At 33.2% G+C, this 18943-nt stretch overlaps 1 protein-coding gene across 2 annotated transcripts in view; it reads right to left on the bottom strand.

Annotated features, from left to right (window-relative positions):
- Window positions 1-376: 376 nt before the first annotated feature.
- The window catches only part of Nudcd1 (NudC domain containing 1), a 61547-nt gene continuing 42980 nt past the window's right edge, over window positions 377-18943 (bottom strand). For both annotated transcript variants that reach the window (XM_005316240.5, XM_005316241.4), the window contains exons 9-10: window positions 5694-5853; window positions 377-3509 (exon numbers count right to left, since the gene is read on the bottom strand). In XM_005316240.5, coding sequence (XP_005316297.1) covers window positions 3217-3509; window positions 5694-5853 — 453 coding nt within the window. In that variant the 3' untranslated portion in view covers window positions 377-3216. The remainder of the gene's footprint in view (window positions 3510-5693; window positions 5854-18943) is intronic.

Below are 18943 nucleotides of genomic sequence, written 5' to 3'. Positions count from 1 at the left end.
GCTATCTGAAAGCTCTCCAGATTTGTCCATGTGGGGTTTTACGGAGGCTTCACTACACAGGCATGACCAAGTCACTGCCACTCATGATCCACTTGACCTTTAACACTTTTTGGAAGTTAGAGGTCGGGGTTCAAAGTCCCAATGCTCTAATTAAATCCTCTGACCATGGCTTTACCCTCACAGTGATCAGCCACCCCACCCCTCATTCAACTCATTTGTAAATAAAAGATGCTTATCATTTTGGAGATTCCAAGGATTTTAGGAGTTATGTGCTAGGCAATGGCACAGAAGATCAACTACATATTTCCCAATCAAAATATTTTAAATATGCATTTTATTGTATGTTGTGTTGGTCAATCCACACTCAGACACTGCAGAAGTGAAAAAGGACTTTATTTGGGGAGAGGGAATCTTTTATAAATTGTAATTTGGAATACACAGATTCAGATGGCTGTGAATCAGTGCTCCAATGAAGGCAGGAAAAGTGGGAGCTAATAAGGGTTACTGTATGTTGAGAAAAAACAGTGACAAGACTGATAGAAGATAAAGAAAGTACAAACAGAATGCAAATGTCCATAAACAAGAGTACTTAGACCCCTTGGTATGCATCTTGAATTGCTATGCACAATTTAACTGTCCAGTGGTTCAGATGCCTGTGGTCAAAGGCTGAAACTGTGCACAAACCCTGCTTCTTAAATGCAATCCTGTCTCCATTTTGTGAAATCTTTCAATGTTTCTTTCATTGAAATTTTCTTTTATTTTCAGTCAATTCCTCAATAATGCTGTTAAAAGTGGCTACTTTTTTAAAAAAAGAATTTACCAGAAATTTTCTATTACCATAACCACATTGTTTCATTATATTTCTTTTTATTAATAATTTTTCTTGTAGTGAATAGCATTTCAGTGCTCATTTCCTATATCTGGGGACAGTGACATCCATTCTTTATTTCAGAAGCTAGACTATAATTTATAATTTCATTTGTGTATTACTATCTCCACTCTTTGGCACCAGGTACGGAGAGTATTATTTAAATATAAGCCAGTGGGTACTTTCCAAAAGTAAAATCTCTACCATGTAGTTGGCTCATAAATGGGAACCTACTCATTAAGAACCAATCATTCACAATGAGCTTTTGCTATGATTTCTGGGACAAAGGTTTCCTATTCGATATAAGAATGCAGGGATGTAACAACCATATTTCTCATTATAGTGAGGCAAGAACTTATTAAAATATGGAGCAAACACGTACAGAGCTAGGTGGCTGTGAGTGAAAATTGATCACTAACGTATCAATGATTAAACTCATAGCTATTATTGAAATTTTGGCAATATAAGACATTAATTTCTCTCTTTTGCCTAAGTTAATTTAGGTCTGTTTCCCATTATTTGTATTAAGAGGCCTAATTACATAGTGGGGGAAGATATAATAACTAAACTCTCCATAATGAGACTTTATTTTAGATTTTCACATTTGAGTTTATGGATTAGGGAATATTACTTTCACTTAATAGTTTAGTAACTCCTCAAAACTGTATATTTATGAGAAGAAACTTGAAAGCAACTTCTTTGGTACCAGGGAGAAGACAAAAGTAAATTTATGTAATCTTTCAATCTAGAAACCATATTTTCTGACTTTGACATTTTCCATATACCCAAGCTACAAATCTTTTATTTTAAATTGGGGCAAAAATCAGTAATATATTTTAAACCCATTTAAATTTCTCTCTAGGAAACTGCATTCTGAGAGGGGATTAAGAACATGTAAGCAATTCCCATCTTTTCCCTTCTCTTCTGTTAAGCCTATTTTTTTCTTCTTTCATTAAAAACCAATTCAGTGAAATACTTGCTCAGATTGACAAAAGATAAGTTAGGAACAACTATTTTCTATCTTACCTCTTTTTATCTTCATTTTCTGCTTTTTAGAGTAAAGTCTTATTAAGAAAAACTCCAGATAACTAAAAACTAAAAGAAACCCAGGGAGCTGGGCACAGGTTGAGGCAGGATGATCTAAGCCAGCCTCAGCAATTTAGTAAGGCCCTAAGCCACTCAGTAAGACCCTGTCTCTAAAAACAAAACTAAAAAAGGTCTGGGGATGTGAGTCAATGGTTAAGGGCCCCTGAATTCAATCCCTGGTACCAAAACAACAACAACAACAACAAAAAAAAAAGGGGGGGGGGTGGGAGGAACAAAAGAAATCTAGGGAAATAAAACTGAAAATCATGATGAAAAAAATTAATGTACAAACAGAATTATTTTGTTTAAGCTGTTAGAAAAATAATGACAATAAATTCTTATTATTTTTCTAACAATGAGAATTTATTGTCCTTAGTCCTTGTTTGTAAACTACTACATTAATGGCTCTATTGAATCATACTTCCTGCTGTCTATGTCCTTATATAGTCCTCTCTGACACTGATTCTAGACTTGGCCATGTGACTTGCAAATATGAAGAAACTACAGACATGCTATTGCATATTGAAGCTTGCCCTCTTCAAACATTTGTTCTGTTGTGGGATGCAGCCCAGTTTAGCATACTAAAAGTTGAGAGGCCATGCAGAGCATAGCCAGTCAACTTACAGTACAGTGAAAAGTCATAAATCTTATTTTAAATCACTGGGTTTTGGGGTACTTTCTTATGCAACAATGGATAACATGGTAGTTAACCTTATCTAGGTGGCAGAGCAAAACAATTAAAAATTAAATAAAGCTATGCTTCATCTGAAAGACAACCAAGATCTCTGAGCAACTTTAAGACTATTCAACCTGCTATACTTCCTGCTTTGCATAGACTCAGATATTTAGTCCATTTAAATAAGTATTTACAATACTCAACATTTCAACTGTTAACCTAAACATTCTACAGACGTACCAACCTAATCAATGAAAAGTACATGATATATATTTTTATTTTAAACACTGAATTACACGTTTCATTTATAAAATATGAGATTCTAGCTTGTTTTTGAAAAATAATTATACTTGCCAATACTACATTTTTTTTACAGAAGCCAATGTTTCTAAATCTGCAGTTTCATTCCATAGTTTTTACAGTATCATAATCTTTTAAATACATTTCTAATATCCTTTAAAATATAAAAAATCCATATGAGATATTTTTAACACATTAAAACTTAACAGGTTACGGTATAACTACCCAGTCCTTTAGTCACTGCTGAATACTTTCCTAGTACAGAGAAGTCAACATGTTGGAGAAATTAATTCTCTGTATTTACTTTTATTAAAAAGAGGTTTTTGGTAGTGAGAACAAATAATCTCTCATTTGTTGCCTGAAAGCCTAAAATAGGATCATTGGTTTCTAGGCTAGCTACTTGCTGCTTAGCAACCTGCCCTACATGCCTGCCTTCCTTTCTGTTGTAAAGCACAGTGGACATGGGAGTAGGCTGACGATAGATGAACACTCGACGAAGGCACTCACAAAGGGCTGCATAGGAGTAATTTGGAGCACAGGCAAAAAATTTTTTGTCTCTTTTTGATGCTTGGACATAACCTGCCAAAAATATAAGACAGATAGACAGACAACAAGAACAACAACAACAACAAAAAAAGTATGTTAAGCGGAAGGGAGAAAATAATGGCTTAACATTGAATATTTTATAACTTCTATTACAAATTAAAATGCCTAAGTAAAATATATACCATAAATATTCAATCATGGTTGAATTCAGAACCATTAGCAATTTACCCACAGTTTCTCCCAACCAGTTCAAAAATACAGCTTTAATTCCTAAGAAACAAAATAGGAATTCACCTCTTCAAGAACAGCACAATATAATTCCATTTAATTTCCATGAATAATTAAAACACTACAAATCTGAAAACTTTTGGCATCTTAATGTTTAAGATCTTTTTTTTTCCCTAAATATTTATTTTTTAGTTGTAGTTGGACATAATACTGTTATTTATTTTTATGTGGTGCTGAGGATCAAACCCAGGGCCTTGCACTTGCTAGGCAAGTGCTCTACCACTGAGCCACAATCCCAGTCCACCAAAAGATCTTTAAATGCCAGTTTAGTATGTAGGTGGATGAATAACAAATATAGCAGAGTCATTTTTTCTCTTATCAAATAGGAAAAATGTCTGTATAATAAATAATATCATGAAGTTATTTAAGAGGCTGTTCATAATGCATCCCTGAAGGTACTAATTCACAATGCATTCTCCCATGATCCCTACAATGTTTGTGGTATTTTTATACAGTAATATCAAAACTATAACAGGATGTTTTTGTATTTCAGCCCCCAAAAGCAGAACTTTGAAACTACTCAAGCTAAAAAAGACTCAAGTATCTAATAAAAAACTTAATTAGGATATCCTTGAAATTGAACAATCTTAAATCATCTTGAATCATGCACATGTTTTAATAAAAAGTATCTCTTCATATTAAAAGGACCATTTATGTTTTGAAAGATAATCTAGAATTTTCAGATTGGTACATGGTTTTTAAATTTTATAACATGTGCAATAAAAAATGTAACACTAATGAAAACCAAAATCTCAACAAAAAACAATGAGCAAAGCTATGGGGCACAGGAAGATCAATATTGTTTTTGTAAGGTTTGAAGAAGGAAAAGTGAAGAGGACGTAGACTCCTATGTGAGTAGTTTAGAATTAGCTGTCCAGACTAATTTTGACAGAATTAGTAATGTAGATTATATCTCAAGAGTACATATCTAATGTACAGTTCATTTAATTTAGACTCCAACATAGATTTCCTCTATAATAGAGGGTTTGGGCATACAAATGGAGGATCTGAGCATCTGAAACATATGACAGAACTCTTCTCTTATTGAAAGAGGAGATTTTTTATAAAATAGGAATGACAATACAGAGGCTAAAAATATATAGCTAAATCTATTAAACTTTGAATTTCAGGTCATAAAAATCTATTTGGTGTCTGAATTAACCAGTTTAGTAGTATGGTGTACGTTATTAACTACACCATAAAGGATAACTGACAAATCTATACAGTTAGGGTTGTGCACATTTATCCATTAAAATGAATAATTTTACTTCCTTCTGTCAGTTTAAAACAACCTTTCAATAAAGTCATGGTGGCTAACTAACAAAAAATTTCTCCTACACAATAGTTACTAATGTATTATTACATAAAATAAATGACTGCACACTCCTATAATTAAGTGGCTTAAAAAATTTTAAGTCCTAGTTTTGAAATCAGTATTTTCCCTTTTATTCTACCAAATAAAAGTAATTTCTGCTTAATGCCACTTTTCTAAGTGTTTCCATTAACATGGCCACTTAAGTTCAGTGGAACATGCTGTCTAATGTACATTACCTTAGAGTAATTCTATGCTACTTTTAAAGATTACTATGAAGAAACCTAAATACAAGTTCCCTTGTTCATATTATAATATTGCATAACTTAAAAGAATTAAAATAAGCAAATGACTGATTAGAATGATTCAAGTGGTTAGATAACCATTTCCATTTCTATTCTGTTAATCTTTCATACAAGCATAAGAACAGATTATCTCTGTTCTAATAGCATTAACCTTCATCAACTAAAACACAAGTAATACAAGCAACCAATCATACCACAAATCAATCTAAACGTAATTAGGATAGCTCAAATTAAAAAGAAAAAGGCAAATAAATTTAATGATAACTAATTTTTGGTGTAATGGAAAACACTGTCAAAGAGCTTGCTTTATACCTAGAGCATTGAAAGTTGCAATGTGTTCCCACATATCATCTTGTTTGCTGGAGTGTGGTTGCCAGAGTAGGGCGTCAACATCATGGCGCAAACAGAAGCAGGGCATTTCTTTAGGATCTACTACGACAGAGAAAAGGTACTGGTTGCTTCCAAGGTTTACCTAAAGTGACAAAAAAAATAATAATAATTTACTCGATAATAAATTAACAATACTGACAAAACTGAGCATTTTTGTTAGAAACTAAACTTTTTAAAACCTAAAGACTCCTCATATGGTTCCTGAAAGAAATGTGCTACTATTACACTCTTTAAAATCTTATCAACAAGTCATGAAGCTGTTATTATCTTCGTTGAATAGATGAAAGAATAATCTTGGAGAGCTTAAGAAACTTGTTCTTTACAGAAAAATCACAATACTAGAATTCAAACTCAGGTCTGTTTACAAAGTTTTTACTTGAGTGTATTGCTTAATTATGGTATTAAGTCAATAATATTTATTATGTCAATAATTGTTATTGCAGTATTGATGACTAAAGGAATTGATTTTTATACAAAATTGTCAAATTGAGACTCATAATTGGATTCGACCTTCAGGAAACTCACTCTCTTAAAGGAGACAGGCTACCACACAGAGACCACAGATAATTTCTTCTCTACCTTTGCTCCTGATAATCAGTGAATAAGTAAGGTTTATTTTCAAAATTACTACTAGCTAACTGCTCTTTTATGACAGGCTCAATGCTTCAGCTCTGTACCTTCATGCTCATTCTTTCTTGTTCACCAAGGGCTTTCACAGATGAAAAAATAATAATAGAAGTAAAATACAAGTTGAAATAATATTTTCATAAAGGTATATTTATTTTCATAAGCCAAATGAGTATTAACAGTATGAAGTATATAAATGAAATGATTTCTGATCTTCCCATATTTGACTAAACAGCAATGAGAAAAGAACAAGGACCCTGAGCCATCAAATGAAAGGTTAACCACCAAGGGAGATAAACTAGAAAATAAGATGAGGAGGATAAAGGTCTCTTTTTATGAGCCCTTTACTCTGACTGATACTCTTTTTCTTCTGTTCCCATTTACTTATATATACACTTCATTTCTGTGATTATGTCAAAAAATTGTTTATCAACAAAGCCAGCAATTTCAGTTTGCCTTTACTTACTGCCCCTTTAACAAGGGTATTCTGACCAGACTCCTCTTGTCTTTTTTTTTTTTCTTGGTAGAAAAAAAAAAACATCAGTTATTCTCAGAATTCTCATGGTTATATGAGCTGCTTGAACTGAAAACTGCCAGATGAATTTTTCTTATCCCCAGCCAGTTATTTATCATATTGCAACATGATATATATCCAGTAATCATTAGATTATTACTATGCATGTATATCATCTGTAGGCTGGATATTATTACCAAAAATATCCACCTCTTAATTCCCTGGAACCTCTGAGTAAGTTTCCCTGCATGGCAAAATGGACTCTGTAGATGTAATTAAACTTAAGATCTTGAGTGGAAAGAATATATGGATGGGCCCAATGTATTAACAAGACTTATAAGAGGAAGGGGAAAAAAATCAACAGACAATTGGAGCAACAAAAGCAAAGAGATTGGAAGATACTACACTGTTGGCTTGGAAGATGGATGTTGGGGCCACAAGCCAGTTAAGGCAGACAGCATCTAGAAATTAGAAAAGGAAAGGAAATGAATTCTCCCCCAGATCTTCCAAAAGGAATACAGTCCTGAAAACATATTTTAGAACTTCTGACATCTGGAATTGTAAGAGATTAAATTTGTGCTGTTTATAGACACTAAACTTGTTACAACAACAGTATCAATCTAATATGACACCCATCTTACAGGACTAAGTATCTTTTTGTATGTATGGTGGAGTACTAGGGATTGAATTCAGGGTCTTAAGTAACGTAGGTAAGTGCTTTACCACTGAGTTATACCCCAGTCCTTTTTAAATTTTTATTTTGAGATAGATTCCTGTTTTAAACTTGGCCACCCTCCTGACTCAGATTCCATTGCAGATGGGATTATTAAAGTTGTGTACACTGCACCCAGCTATAAGCCTAAATAATCTTGAGAACCAAAGTCTGTCTTCTTGTCTCCTTATTCTGAATATTTTTTGAACGAATGTTATATAATCTTTAAGGGAAAAGGCTTATAATTAGGTTCTTAAAGAACTATTCACTGGAGGATTACTAGGGTTTAGGAGCTTGTAGACTTGTCTCCTCTACCCTGCCCCTCAGTACTGGGTATTGGACCCAGGAGAGATCTACCACAATTACATTCCCAATCCTTTTTATATTTTTGAGACAGTGTCTTGCTAAATTGCCAAGGTTGGCCTTGAACTTGTGATCCTCCTGGTTAAGTCCCCTGAGCCCTGAAATTACAGGTTCCTGGCTAGAAGCTTCCAGACTTAACCAAGTACATAGTTCGGTGTGCTTTTTGGTTCTCACCTCCAGAAATCTTACATTTTTCAATCTTTCCTCTTGGCTTTCCAAAGTTTAAAGAAAAATATACAAACTTGAATGACATTTTGAAAATTTCTCAAAACCTGGCTCCAATAAGCCCTTCCAATATTGGCTCCTACTACTCTTCTCAAAACAGGCAGCACAACTGGATCACAATTTACAAACTGTTTCTCCTACTTTCCCCTTTCTTTGTTCGTGTTTTTTCTACTTGTGGTATGTTATGCCCTTTGTCCCATGCCATATACGAATGGCATTGTTTCCTCTAAAAAGGCTTTCCCATGTTAATACAAAGAAAGAACATATCATAACTATTCATACTTTTCTAGTTGAACTTATCATATATTCTTTGAGGGTGTTAACTATATCCTTGGATAGTCATAGTTAAGCCCTGATTTATTTTATTATAAATTCAGTAATAACAGTACTTTTTGCATAATTGTTATAAGCAAACAGTGTATTTCAAACCCTTGGATAATGGTCAGCACTAAAACATTATTAAACATTGTTGTTCATTATACTATTCTACCCTTCTATTCATTCTGCTTTGTATAGTACAGGCATTCCAAATTAAACAAGCGAGATAAGTAACAGTAATAAGGAAAACAAAGCAACTTTGGAACAACTCATGTAGCATTTATTTTATGCCTGGACTTGTGGGAATAGCTATGAAAACCAGTATTAACATATATTTTCTTTGTTCTAATCCCAAAATATTTACTTTAGAAATAATTTCTAAACGCTTATACCATTTCAAAAATATAGAATTCACTGTTCTGCCTATAATTTTTTGTCATATAAATTCTCTTTTTTTAGTAGTTTCAAACATATACTCACTGCTTTCAATTTAAATCTTAAGATAATGCACTTTTTCATATAAGATTTTGATTCTTTATACACTCAGTTTCTGACAATTTTAAAAACAAAGTAAACAAAATAGTCAATTTATAATGGTAATACAGCCTATAATAATTGAGACACAACACTCCCATTTAAAAATGAGGTAACTAAACAAAATAAAGGTATGGTCCATCTACAACTAAAAAAAAAATTTAAAAATGTGATATAAAAGAACTGATGGACTTTTTTCTTTTTGTATATAATGAGATTGTGTGATATTCATTTTACTTAACAAATAAACCTTATCCTCCTCATTCTTCATTTTAAAACCAAGTATTCCACACTGCTAAACTAAAACGGTTCCACTGAAGTTATCTGATGCTTCTTAGGTCAATCAGCTGCCACACTGGAAAGCAAGATTGCACTTCCATCCAAAGATTCCAATAAAGGATAGATATAGGAACTGCATATCAACACTGCTTTTAGGATAACAACTAAACAGTGTTTGGTTTCATTTTTCTCATAATGGTACTGGAATCTCTTGATAATTTAGGCTTTCATGCGTTTTTCTTCACTCACTGCAATAACTGGGATCTCCAGAATGATGTTTAACGGGAATAGTTGGAGCAGACATCTTGGCCTGTTCCCAATCTTAACAGAAAGCACTTAGTCTTTTACTATGAAGTATAATGATCAATTCTAGGGTTTTAGGGGCAGTTACCTTTAATACCTAGTTTGCTGAGCATTTTTATCATAAACTGGTGCTAAATTTTGTCAATTTTTTTTTCCGCGTCTACTAGCAAGAGCATTTTTTTTTTAAGTTTGCTGATATGGTGAATTATATTGATAATCAGATAATGAGTTAGCCCTAAATTCCTCTTCATGACCACACAACTTGGTCATGAATATTATTCTTTTTACTTATTGCTAGATTTACTAGCATTTTGTTTAGGGTTTTTTGTTTATATTAATTAAAGTTATTCCTTCCTTCCTTTCCATGCTTTTTTCTTCTTCTAATGGATTTATCTGGCATCAGGGTAATGCTTCATGAAATAAACTAAGAAGGGTTTCTTTTATTTTATGGAAGTTTATACAAAATTTGTACTGTTTCTTCCTTTGAGAGAATACACCAGTGAAGACATCTGAGCCTGGAGATTTCTTTTAATTTAATCTCTAACAGATACATGAATATTAAAGTTATCTATTTTATTCTTAAATGAAGTTTCAAGAAATTTGTTTCACATAAATTGTCAAATATAATGAAATATAGTTTGTTTATAATATTCCATTTATTATCTATACTGATATCACCATTCTTTATTGCTGATATTGGTAGTTTGTGTCTTTTTTCTTGATCAGTCTGGCTAGAGATTTAACAATCTTAAATCTTTTCATAAGACCAGGTTTCAGTTTCATCAGTTTTCTCCATTATTTTCAGTTTTCTATTTCTCTGGATATCTTTATAGTTGAAGACAATTCTTCAGATTCCTTCTTCCTGCTTGGTTTATATTTAGTTTGTTCTTTCTCTGTTTCTTCAGGTGGAAGCTTAAACCATTAAACTAAGACATTTTTCTAATATAACATGTCATGCTACAAATTTCCTTCTAAGCTCTACTTTGCATCCCACATATACAATATTTCGTTTTCATTCAATACAAAATACTGAGTTCCATTATAGCAGATAGATTACTGATAAACGTGTTTATTTTCCCAGTACTTGTGAATTGTTCAGATTTTTATTATTTATTTCTAATTTGTTATGGTCAACAACATTTTGTTTAAAATTACTATTGTTTTAAAACTTTTTACATTTTTTTTACATTTTTAAAATAATGGGCCAGAATATGGTCTATTTTGGTGAATGTTCCATTGATAACACCCTACAGCTATTGGATTTCTTTTTCTTTTAACCCCCACCCCCACTTTGGTTTAAGTTCTTATAATTTTTAATAGCCTATCTCCAAGGTCACTGATTTTTCTTTCTTTTTTTTTGTTCCATGCATACTGTGCTAGTTAGCTTTTCTTTGCCGTGACTAAAATATCTGACAAGAACAAATTAGAGAAAGAAAATTTATTTTGAGCACTTGGTTTCAGAAGTTCAATAAACAGCAAACAAACTCATTTGCTCTGGGCCTGAAGTTAGGCAGAACATGATGGTAGAAGGGAATGGCAGAGAAAAAATGCTCAGCTCATGGCAGTTGGGAAGCAGAGAGAGAAATAAATACTAAGGACTCAAGGAGCCAGGGACAAGATATAATCCCCAACAGCATTCCCTTAATGTCTTTCTTTCTCCAACTATGCTCAATGTGCCTACAGTTACCCACTAGTAGTCCATTCAAATTATTTACCAGTCAAATGGATTAATCCACTGATGAAGTTACAGTTCTCATCCTTGATTAAAAGGTGTACCTCTGAACCTTTCTGCATTGTAGATCATGCTTTCAAAACATGAGGTTTTCCAAAAAGATTAAAGATCCAAACAATAAAAGATGTGTTGAGAAAACTGAAAAGCTTGTTGGAAGCATTCTTCTTTGATTGCTAGTTTGTTTTAAATTCCTTGCATTTTTCATCAGTCTTTTGCAATTTACTTCTCTGCTAAAATTTGGTATTTGTTACCCTTGCACTATTCATTTAACATATTAAATACTGTTTAAATTGCCTGATGACCAAAACATGGGTCATCTGAATTTAGTTATTCTGTTTCCTTTGTTATTGACAATGGGATGTTTTTACTTTTTTGTGGGTACCTTTTACTTTTACTTTTTATTTTTCTGTGTGTACTACGGATTGAACCCAGGGTGCCCTACCACTAAGCTACAACTCTAGCCCTTTTCATTTATTTATTTTAAGACAAGGTCTCACTAATTTGCTCAGGCAGGCTTTTGCTCTCCTCCTGCCTCGGCCTTCCAAGTAGCTGGGATTATAGATATATGCCACCATGCCTGGCTGTGTGTCTTGTAATTTTGATTAAATACTGGAATTCATATAAAATGGCAGAGAATATGGTATATAGTACTTATGCTTGAGAAAGAACACACTTCTACTAGGCCATTAGTGTAGGAGATTATGTGCTTCACTGGGAGATTGAGACAGGACTGATCTGAATTTGGGTTTTGTTGATGATAGGGTTAGCTTCAGGGCATCACTAGCTTCAAATTCCTTCAGTGTCCCCTTGTGCTTTGGGGGAAACTGAGTTGCTGGAGAATGTTTCTCAATGGTACTATTCCACTCCCAGTATTAGGCATTCTCTGTGCACTAAGTCTCTATGCTCTTGCTCTTTTTTTGATGGCAGACTGCCATTACCTATTACTTGGTGCTTTCTAGTCTAATGACAGAAGAGGATCAGAGAGTTGAAGATAGGATACTCTGTATTTTCTGGTTTAGTTTCAGTATCTATGGCCTCAGTTTCAGGGCCAGAGCATTTCCAATGATGCTCACTTTCCAAAGGAGTAGGAAACTTCTACTACTCTGGATGATTTTTCTGCTCTCTTCCCCAACATGGATATGGTGGTGTTTTTCTTCTTTATTGTTTCCCTAAGCTACAAAGAATCTTCTGAGACAATGGTGTGCTGAGATTTGGTGCACTTCCTTCAGCAGTGTAGGCTTTTATTATACAAGAAAAATAATCCAGTCAGGACTACAAACATTTTCCACCATATATTACCCTCCTCCAATTCTATACCAGTTTTTCTCTAGTCTCCTGCTCTTTTACCAGTCTTTCTCATTAGTACTTGGTAAAGGTCCATAAAGAACAACTTGCAACTGTATGAAAATACCCTTATGTCTGTGCATACAAGGGTTCCATACTTTGTTGTTTCCTACTATTTTAGGCCTTTAGCAATTTGTTGGCTGAATCCCCATACCCACTTACATGACAGTCTCATCTTCCTCCTATTATCAGGTGAACTGGTGTTCCTGCTTACAGGTACCACCAAGGAGAGATGGGACAGGAACACCAGTTCACCTGATAATAGGAGGAAGATGAGACTGTCATGTAATGTAACTTTAACTCTCTAACAAAAAAATCTTAAGTTATGATTATTTAGATAATCTAATCTTCTCTTGTTACAGTGGAATGGACAACTTTTCCAACTTTTAATATCTTAGACAAAAAAAGCCAGAATTCCCTTGATTAATATTGGTAAACTTGCCTAAAAAATTCAAGACTTATAGTCAACAAACTAGTGATAGCTCAGTATCTAAAGATGTTCCATTTGCAAAGCAGGCAAATTATGTACTATAGGATTCCACTCTCCTGGCTTCCATAACAGAATCAAAGGTAGTTTCACTTTGGGGTTAGATGCCTATCTTTTATCCAGTAATATATGAAAATGATCAAAATGTTGTTGGCAAATAAGTACTTCACATACTGGATAATAGCTGGTCAAAACAATGAAGTCTTCTTGGGGAAGTCCACATGCAAAACTAATTCAAACTAAGAATAAGGTAAAAGGCAACTAACTAGGAGGACGACACAGTAAGCAGAAACCATGACTTGTAGAAAATGAGGGAGTGATTAATAAAAGAATGTTTAGCAGAAGCAAATACAGAAGGTGACAATGTGACCAAAATGGTAAAGTGCTAAGGTAGAGAGCAAGGGATACTTGATTTCCAAGAGACAAGTAGACTGTCTAATCATTTGAACTATGTGTTATTTTTCAAAGAGTGTTCCATTATTGTTAAAGTGCACTGATCCCCAGAGTGACCTTTAGTCCTCCAGATCTGAAGAGATAGTTTCGATTGTTCTTTAAAGTCCCCACATACGCTCATACCTACATCATCTGATACAAAAAGGATTTCTCTGTTCACTGAAACTTAGAAAAGCTTAGATTACTGAATTTTCTCCTAAGGAAAACCAAATCAGAATAAAGGTTACAAAGTAACTAAAATAACTAGTTTTGCTAAGCCAATGGATATTAAGTGTGGTAATTAAAAAGCATGATTATAGTATATTTTGTATGATCCTATAACGACAGAAAATATCCATATTAGAAAAACAAAGAAAATGTTTGAAGAACAAAGATACTGTGTTAAATTTTAAGTGGACAAAACAGAAGTAAGACAATTACCCATTATCTAGCATGGGAAATTACACAAAAGAATTAAGAACAAGATGTTCTAAAAGTTTTTGAGTCAAGAACAGGTGACATACGGGGTAGGGATGTAGCTCTGCTTTTCTGAGTATGTGTGAGGTGCTGGCTTTTAATCTCCAGTACCACCATGACAAAATAACAGGTATCACAAATCCCACTGTTCACTAGAGAACTATAAATTCTGTTTGTTAACAAAAATCCACTGGGTTTACAACTTGATAGATGAGAAAAATGGAATAGTAAATAATAAAAAGGATGGCTACTTTGGGCAAACAGTGTCAGAGATAAGTAGTCATATCCAGTAGCTTATTAGTAGTGCCAAGAATAAAAACAAACCAAGTACCACCAGCAAAGGAGTTTTTAAAATGGAGTAGGTTACAAGGGCAAAGAATTCCCCTTACTTCAAATGCCTCTAAAGGTATTACTATAGAAATACACAGCATGCTAACAGGTTCATACTGATGATAATACTCAAGAATCATAAAATGTTACTTTCTCTTCAGAATACATAAATATTGTGTAAAATTTTTTTTAAAAAAAATTCCAAGTGGGGAAGAAGGGCTTTAAATGTAGTTTTGGTATTTAAATGGGAAAAATTAACTATTTCAAAAATTCATGTGTTGTCAATGCCAAATAAATACTGCATTGCTTAAAAAGAAAAGCAACTTTTAAGTTCATAAGACCTTTCGACAATAAAAAATATAATTTCTTATTTATTCTATTTCCATGTTTATTGTAGAAAAGGTCATATTTATCTTTGAAACACCAATGAAGACTACAATTAGAGAAAATATTCTCTAGAGAAAATTTGGAACATGCATTTCAAGTAGTCACTTGATTGTTTCTTAATTCTCTTTGTGGAACACCTAGTAATTAAAGACTTCTGAAGATTAAATGTCAAAGTGAAGACATTTAAACAACCTTTCATCACAGCTACTACAAAATTAAACTGAAAAATAATATTAAGAAAAAGGTTTTATCTATTCAGAAGTAAAGTACTTCTTGAAATTCCAACAAGATTGAAAGTTTTAATTCCAAATTCATACTCTACACATAGGATGTATTGTTAATATTATTTATTCCGTACTGAGTATGTATGTATTGAGCAGATCGGTATTTGCTACTGTATTTAAGCTTCATTACCTGAGAATTAGGACTATGATCTCATTCTATAGTAGAAGAAATTTAATATCAAGAAATTGAGAGGTTTGAGGTTTAAGTTAAACTAGTAAGTAGTGGCTATAATTTAAACTCATATATGCTTCCAAATCCACGTTCATCACTGTGTTCCTGAAAACCACTTTAGATAACTATTAAGCAACCATTAGTGTGTATCCCTGATTAGGGACTACTTTAGATATGGTAATCCACATACTATAAAATGTTTGTATTCTAGTTTTGACAGTTAACTTGTATAGAAAAGTTATTCATGCATGTTGGGTCCAAAATTAATGTCTAAGTTTTTTTTGAGCTCTCAAAAGATGGCAGAAAAAAGGAGGCTACTTTCCAAGCTGCTCCATGGCATGAGACCAAGAAAAGATAAACAGCTTTTCACATCTAGAGGTAAACCAATCTAGATATAAGCTGATTTTTCAACCCAGACTTTATAAGCTAGGTTTACCAAGCACTGAAAGAAAACGAATGCCAACTAAGAATACTGTACCCAGCAAAATTAAGCTTCAGAGCTGAGGATGAAATAAATACCTTCCACGATAAATAAAAATTAAAAGAATTTGGGACTGGGGTGGTGGTTCAGTGGTAGCACGCTCACCTAGCATTCACGAGGCACTGGGTTCGATCCTCAGCACCACATAAATGTAAAAAAATAAAGATATTGTGTCGACTTAAAACTAAAAAATATTAAAAAAATTAAAAAGAATTCACAAATAGAAAGCCTACACTACAAAACATACTGAATAAAATATTTCATGAAGAAATAAAAATGAAAACCAGCAGAGGGAGGAACTATACTAGAAAAAGTTAACCAAAGGAGAAATTAATGCAAATTAAAAACTAGAAATAAACCAAAATCACAGGGAAATAAAAATCATCTCTCAATAATACTAAATGTAAATGGTCTAAACTCACTAATCAAAAGACATTGGATTAAAAAACAGAACCTAACAATATGATGTCTCCAAGAGACCCACCTCATATAGACAAAGACATGCACAGACTGAAGGTGAAAAGATGGGAAAAAAAACATCATTCACGTGGATTTGATAAACAAGTAGGGGTTTCTATTCTATATCAGATAAAGTGGACTTCAAGCCAGAGTTAATCAGAAGAGACAAGAAGGTCACTTTATACTGTTTATGGGAATCCTACAAGAAACAATAGTAAACAATGGGGCATCTATGTACATCAGACAAACGCTTCTCAATATCAAGATTCAAATAGACCACAACACAATAATATGGGCAGACTTCAACATGCCTCTTTCATCATTAGATAGATCTTTCCAACAAAACCTAAATAAAGAAGCTATAGGACTAAAAAATACAATGATTTAGCTTTAACAGACATATATAGAATATTTTCATCTATCAATAACTGAATATACTTTCTTAGCAGCACATAGATCATTTCTAAAACAGATGATATTTTTGGCCATAACGCAACTCTTAGCAAATAAAATAGGCAGTATTAATAAAAGGGCCCAAAACATACATTGGAGAAAAGACAGTCTCTTCAGCAAATGGTGCTGAAAAAAATGGGATATCCATATGTAAAAGAATGATAACTCCTATCTCTTACCCTGCACAAAACTCAAAGTGGATTAAAGACCTAGAAATTAAAACAGAAACCCTGCAGGTACAACAACAAAATGTAGGTTCAACACTCCAACACATTTGTTCAGGAACTGACTTCATTAACAAGACTCCTAATGTGCAAAAGTAAAATCTATAATCAATAAATTAAATGGCATCAAACTAAAAAACTTCTTCACCATAAATGAAATAATCAATAACATGAAGAGAAAGCCTACAGAATGGGAGAAATCTTTGCCATCTGCATCTCAGACACAGTATTATTTTCCAGGATATACAAAGAATTCAAATAGCTTAACACCCAAAATAAAAACAAACAAAACACCAAATAACCCAATCAATAAATGGGCAAAGAAACTAAACAGATACTTCTTAAAAAAAAAAAAAAAGTCCAACATCTCTACCAATTAGAGAAACACAAATTAAAATTACACTGAAATTTCACATTAGTCAGAATAGCAATTATCTAGAATACAAATAACAGTAAATGTCATTGAGGATGTGGGGAAAAAAGATACACTCATACATTGCTGGTAGGACTGCAAACTGGTGTAACCACTCCGAAAAGTAGTATGGAGATTCCTTAGAAACTTGGAATGGAACCACCATTTGACCCAGTTATCCCACCCCTTGGTATATATCCAAAGGATTTAAAATAAGCACACTACAGTGACATAGCCACACCAATGTTTATGGCAGTTCAATTCACAATAGCTAAGCTATGGAGCCAACCTAGATGCCCATCAACAGATAAATGGCTAAAGAAATAGTGGTGTATATACACATGCAATGGAACATTACTCAGCAACAAAGAAAAATGACTTCATAACACTCACTGGTAAATGAAGTAAAATAAGCCAGTCCCCATAAAAACTAAAGGCAGAATGTTCTTTCTGATATGTGGATGCCAATCCACAACAAGGGGGGGGGAGTAGAAGTTCAGTGGATAAGACAAAGGGGAGGGAATTGAAGGGTGATAGGAATAGGAAAAACAGTTGAATGAATCTGACATAACTTTCCTATATACATATATGAATACAACATTGCTGCATCTGATGTACATGTGTTAAGTCTCAATTTAAAATGTAACACAGAGTGAGTCAAAATTTGAAGACTGCTTGTAAGACCAGGATAAAGACACTAGACATTATTTCGAATGTAACATACAGGAACCCACTACAGGGAAGATGAGAATAGGAAAATGACATTATCTACTTAACCCTTCAAAAGGGTTACTCTGATCTTCACACCGAGTACTTTTTATTAATTCAAAGGAGAAGATAATAATTTTAAGTGATAGCCACCAAGTTTTTTTTACTCTAATCAAATTTTACAACACAAAACAGGAGAAAGTGATGTCAAGATCCTCCTAATGTGATACACTGGGAAAGAAACAATCACTTGCATAATGCATAGTATTTTGGGGAAAAAATGCACTGAATCTGATGAGGAAAAAATTCAAAACAATACATAAAAGGCACAAAATAAAATAGCAAGGCCCTATCTCTAAATAAAAATATTAAAAAAGGGCTGGGATGTGGCTCAGTGGTTAAGCACCCTAGGTTCAATCCCTGGTACAAACAACAAAACAATTAAATGCAGTATGTTTATAGGATTAGATCATGTGTAGGGGGAAAGACTTTACTTTAGAACATTATTTGGTCAATTGGTAAAATTCAAGTTTAAATCTATATTAGATAAAAGTGTACTGATGTTAATTAAGTTTCATTAATTTTATTATCACTACATAAAAAAGGCCTTCAGTTTTAGTGTATATATATGAAATAGTATGGGTAAGGGAACACAGTTTCTTTAACTTGTTACTAAATATTTCTGCTTTAAAAAAGCAAAAAAAAAAAAGAAAAGAAAAATTTACAAAACGTTAACAACTGTTAAAATCTAAGTGAAGGATATGGTAATGAACTGAGTTTTATCTCCTCAAATTCATATGTGGAATTCCTAATCTCTACTATCTGAGAATGTGACTGTAGTTTGGAATAGCAACTTAAAAAAGTTAAAATGAGGTGATTTAGGTAGACCCTAATCCAACAGGACTATTGTCTGTT

This window comes from Ictidomys tridecemlineatus, chromosome 7 (assembly GCF_052094955.1).
Source record: "Ictidomys tridecemlineatus isolate mIctTri1 chromosome 7, mIctTri1.hap1, whole genome shotgun sequence".
NCBI classification, from domain to species: Eukaryota; Metazoa; Chordata; class Mammalia; order Rodentia; family Sciuridae; genus Ictidomys; species Ictidomys tridecemlineatus.
The sequence above is the reverse complement of the archived record's forward strand: the minus strand, read 5'-3'. Positions and strand labels throughout refer to the sequence as shown.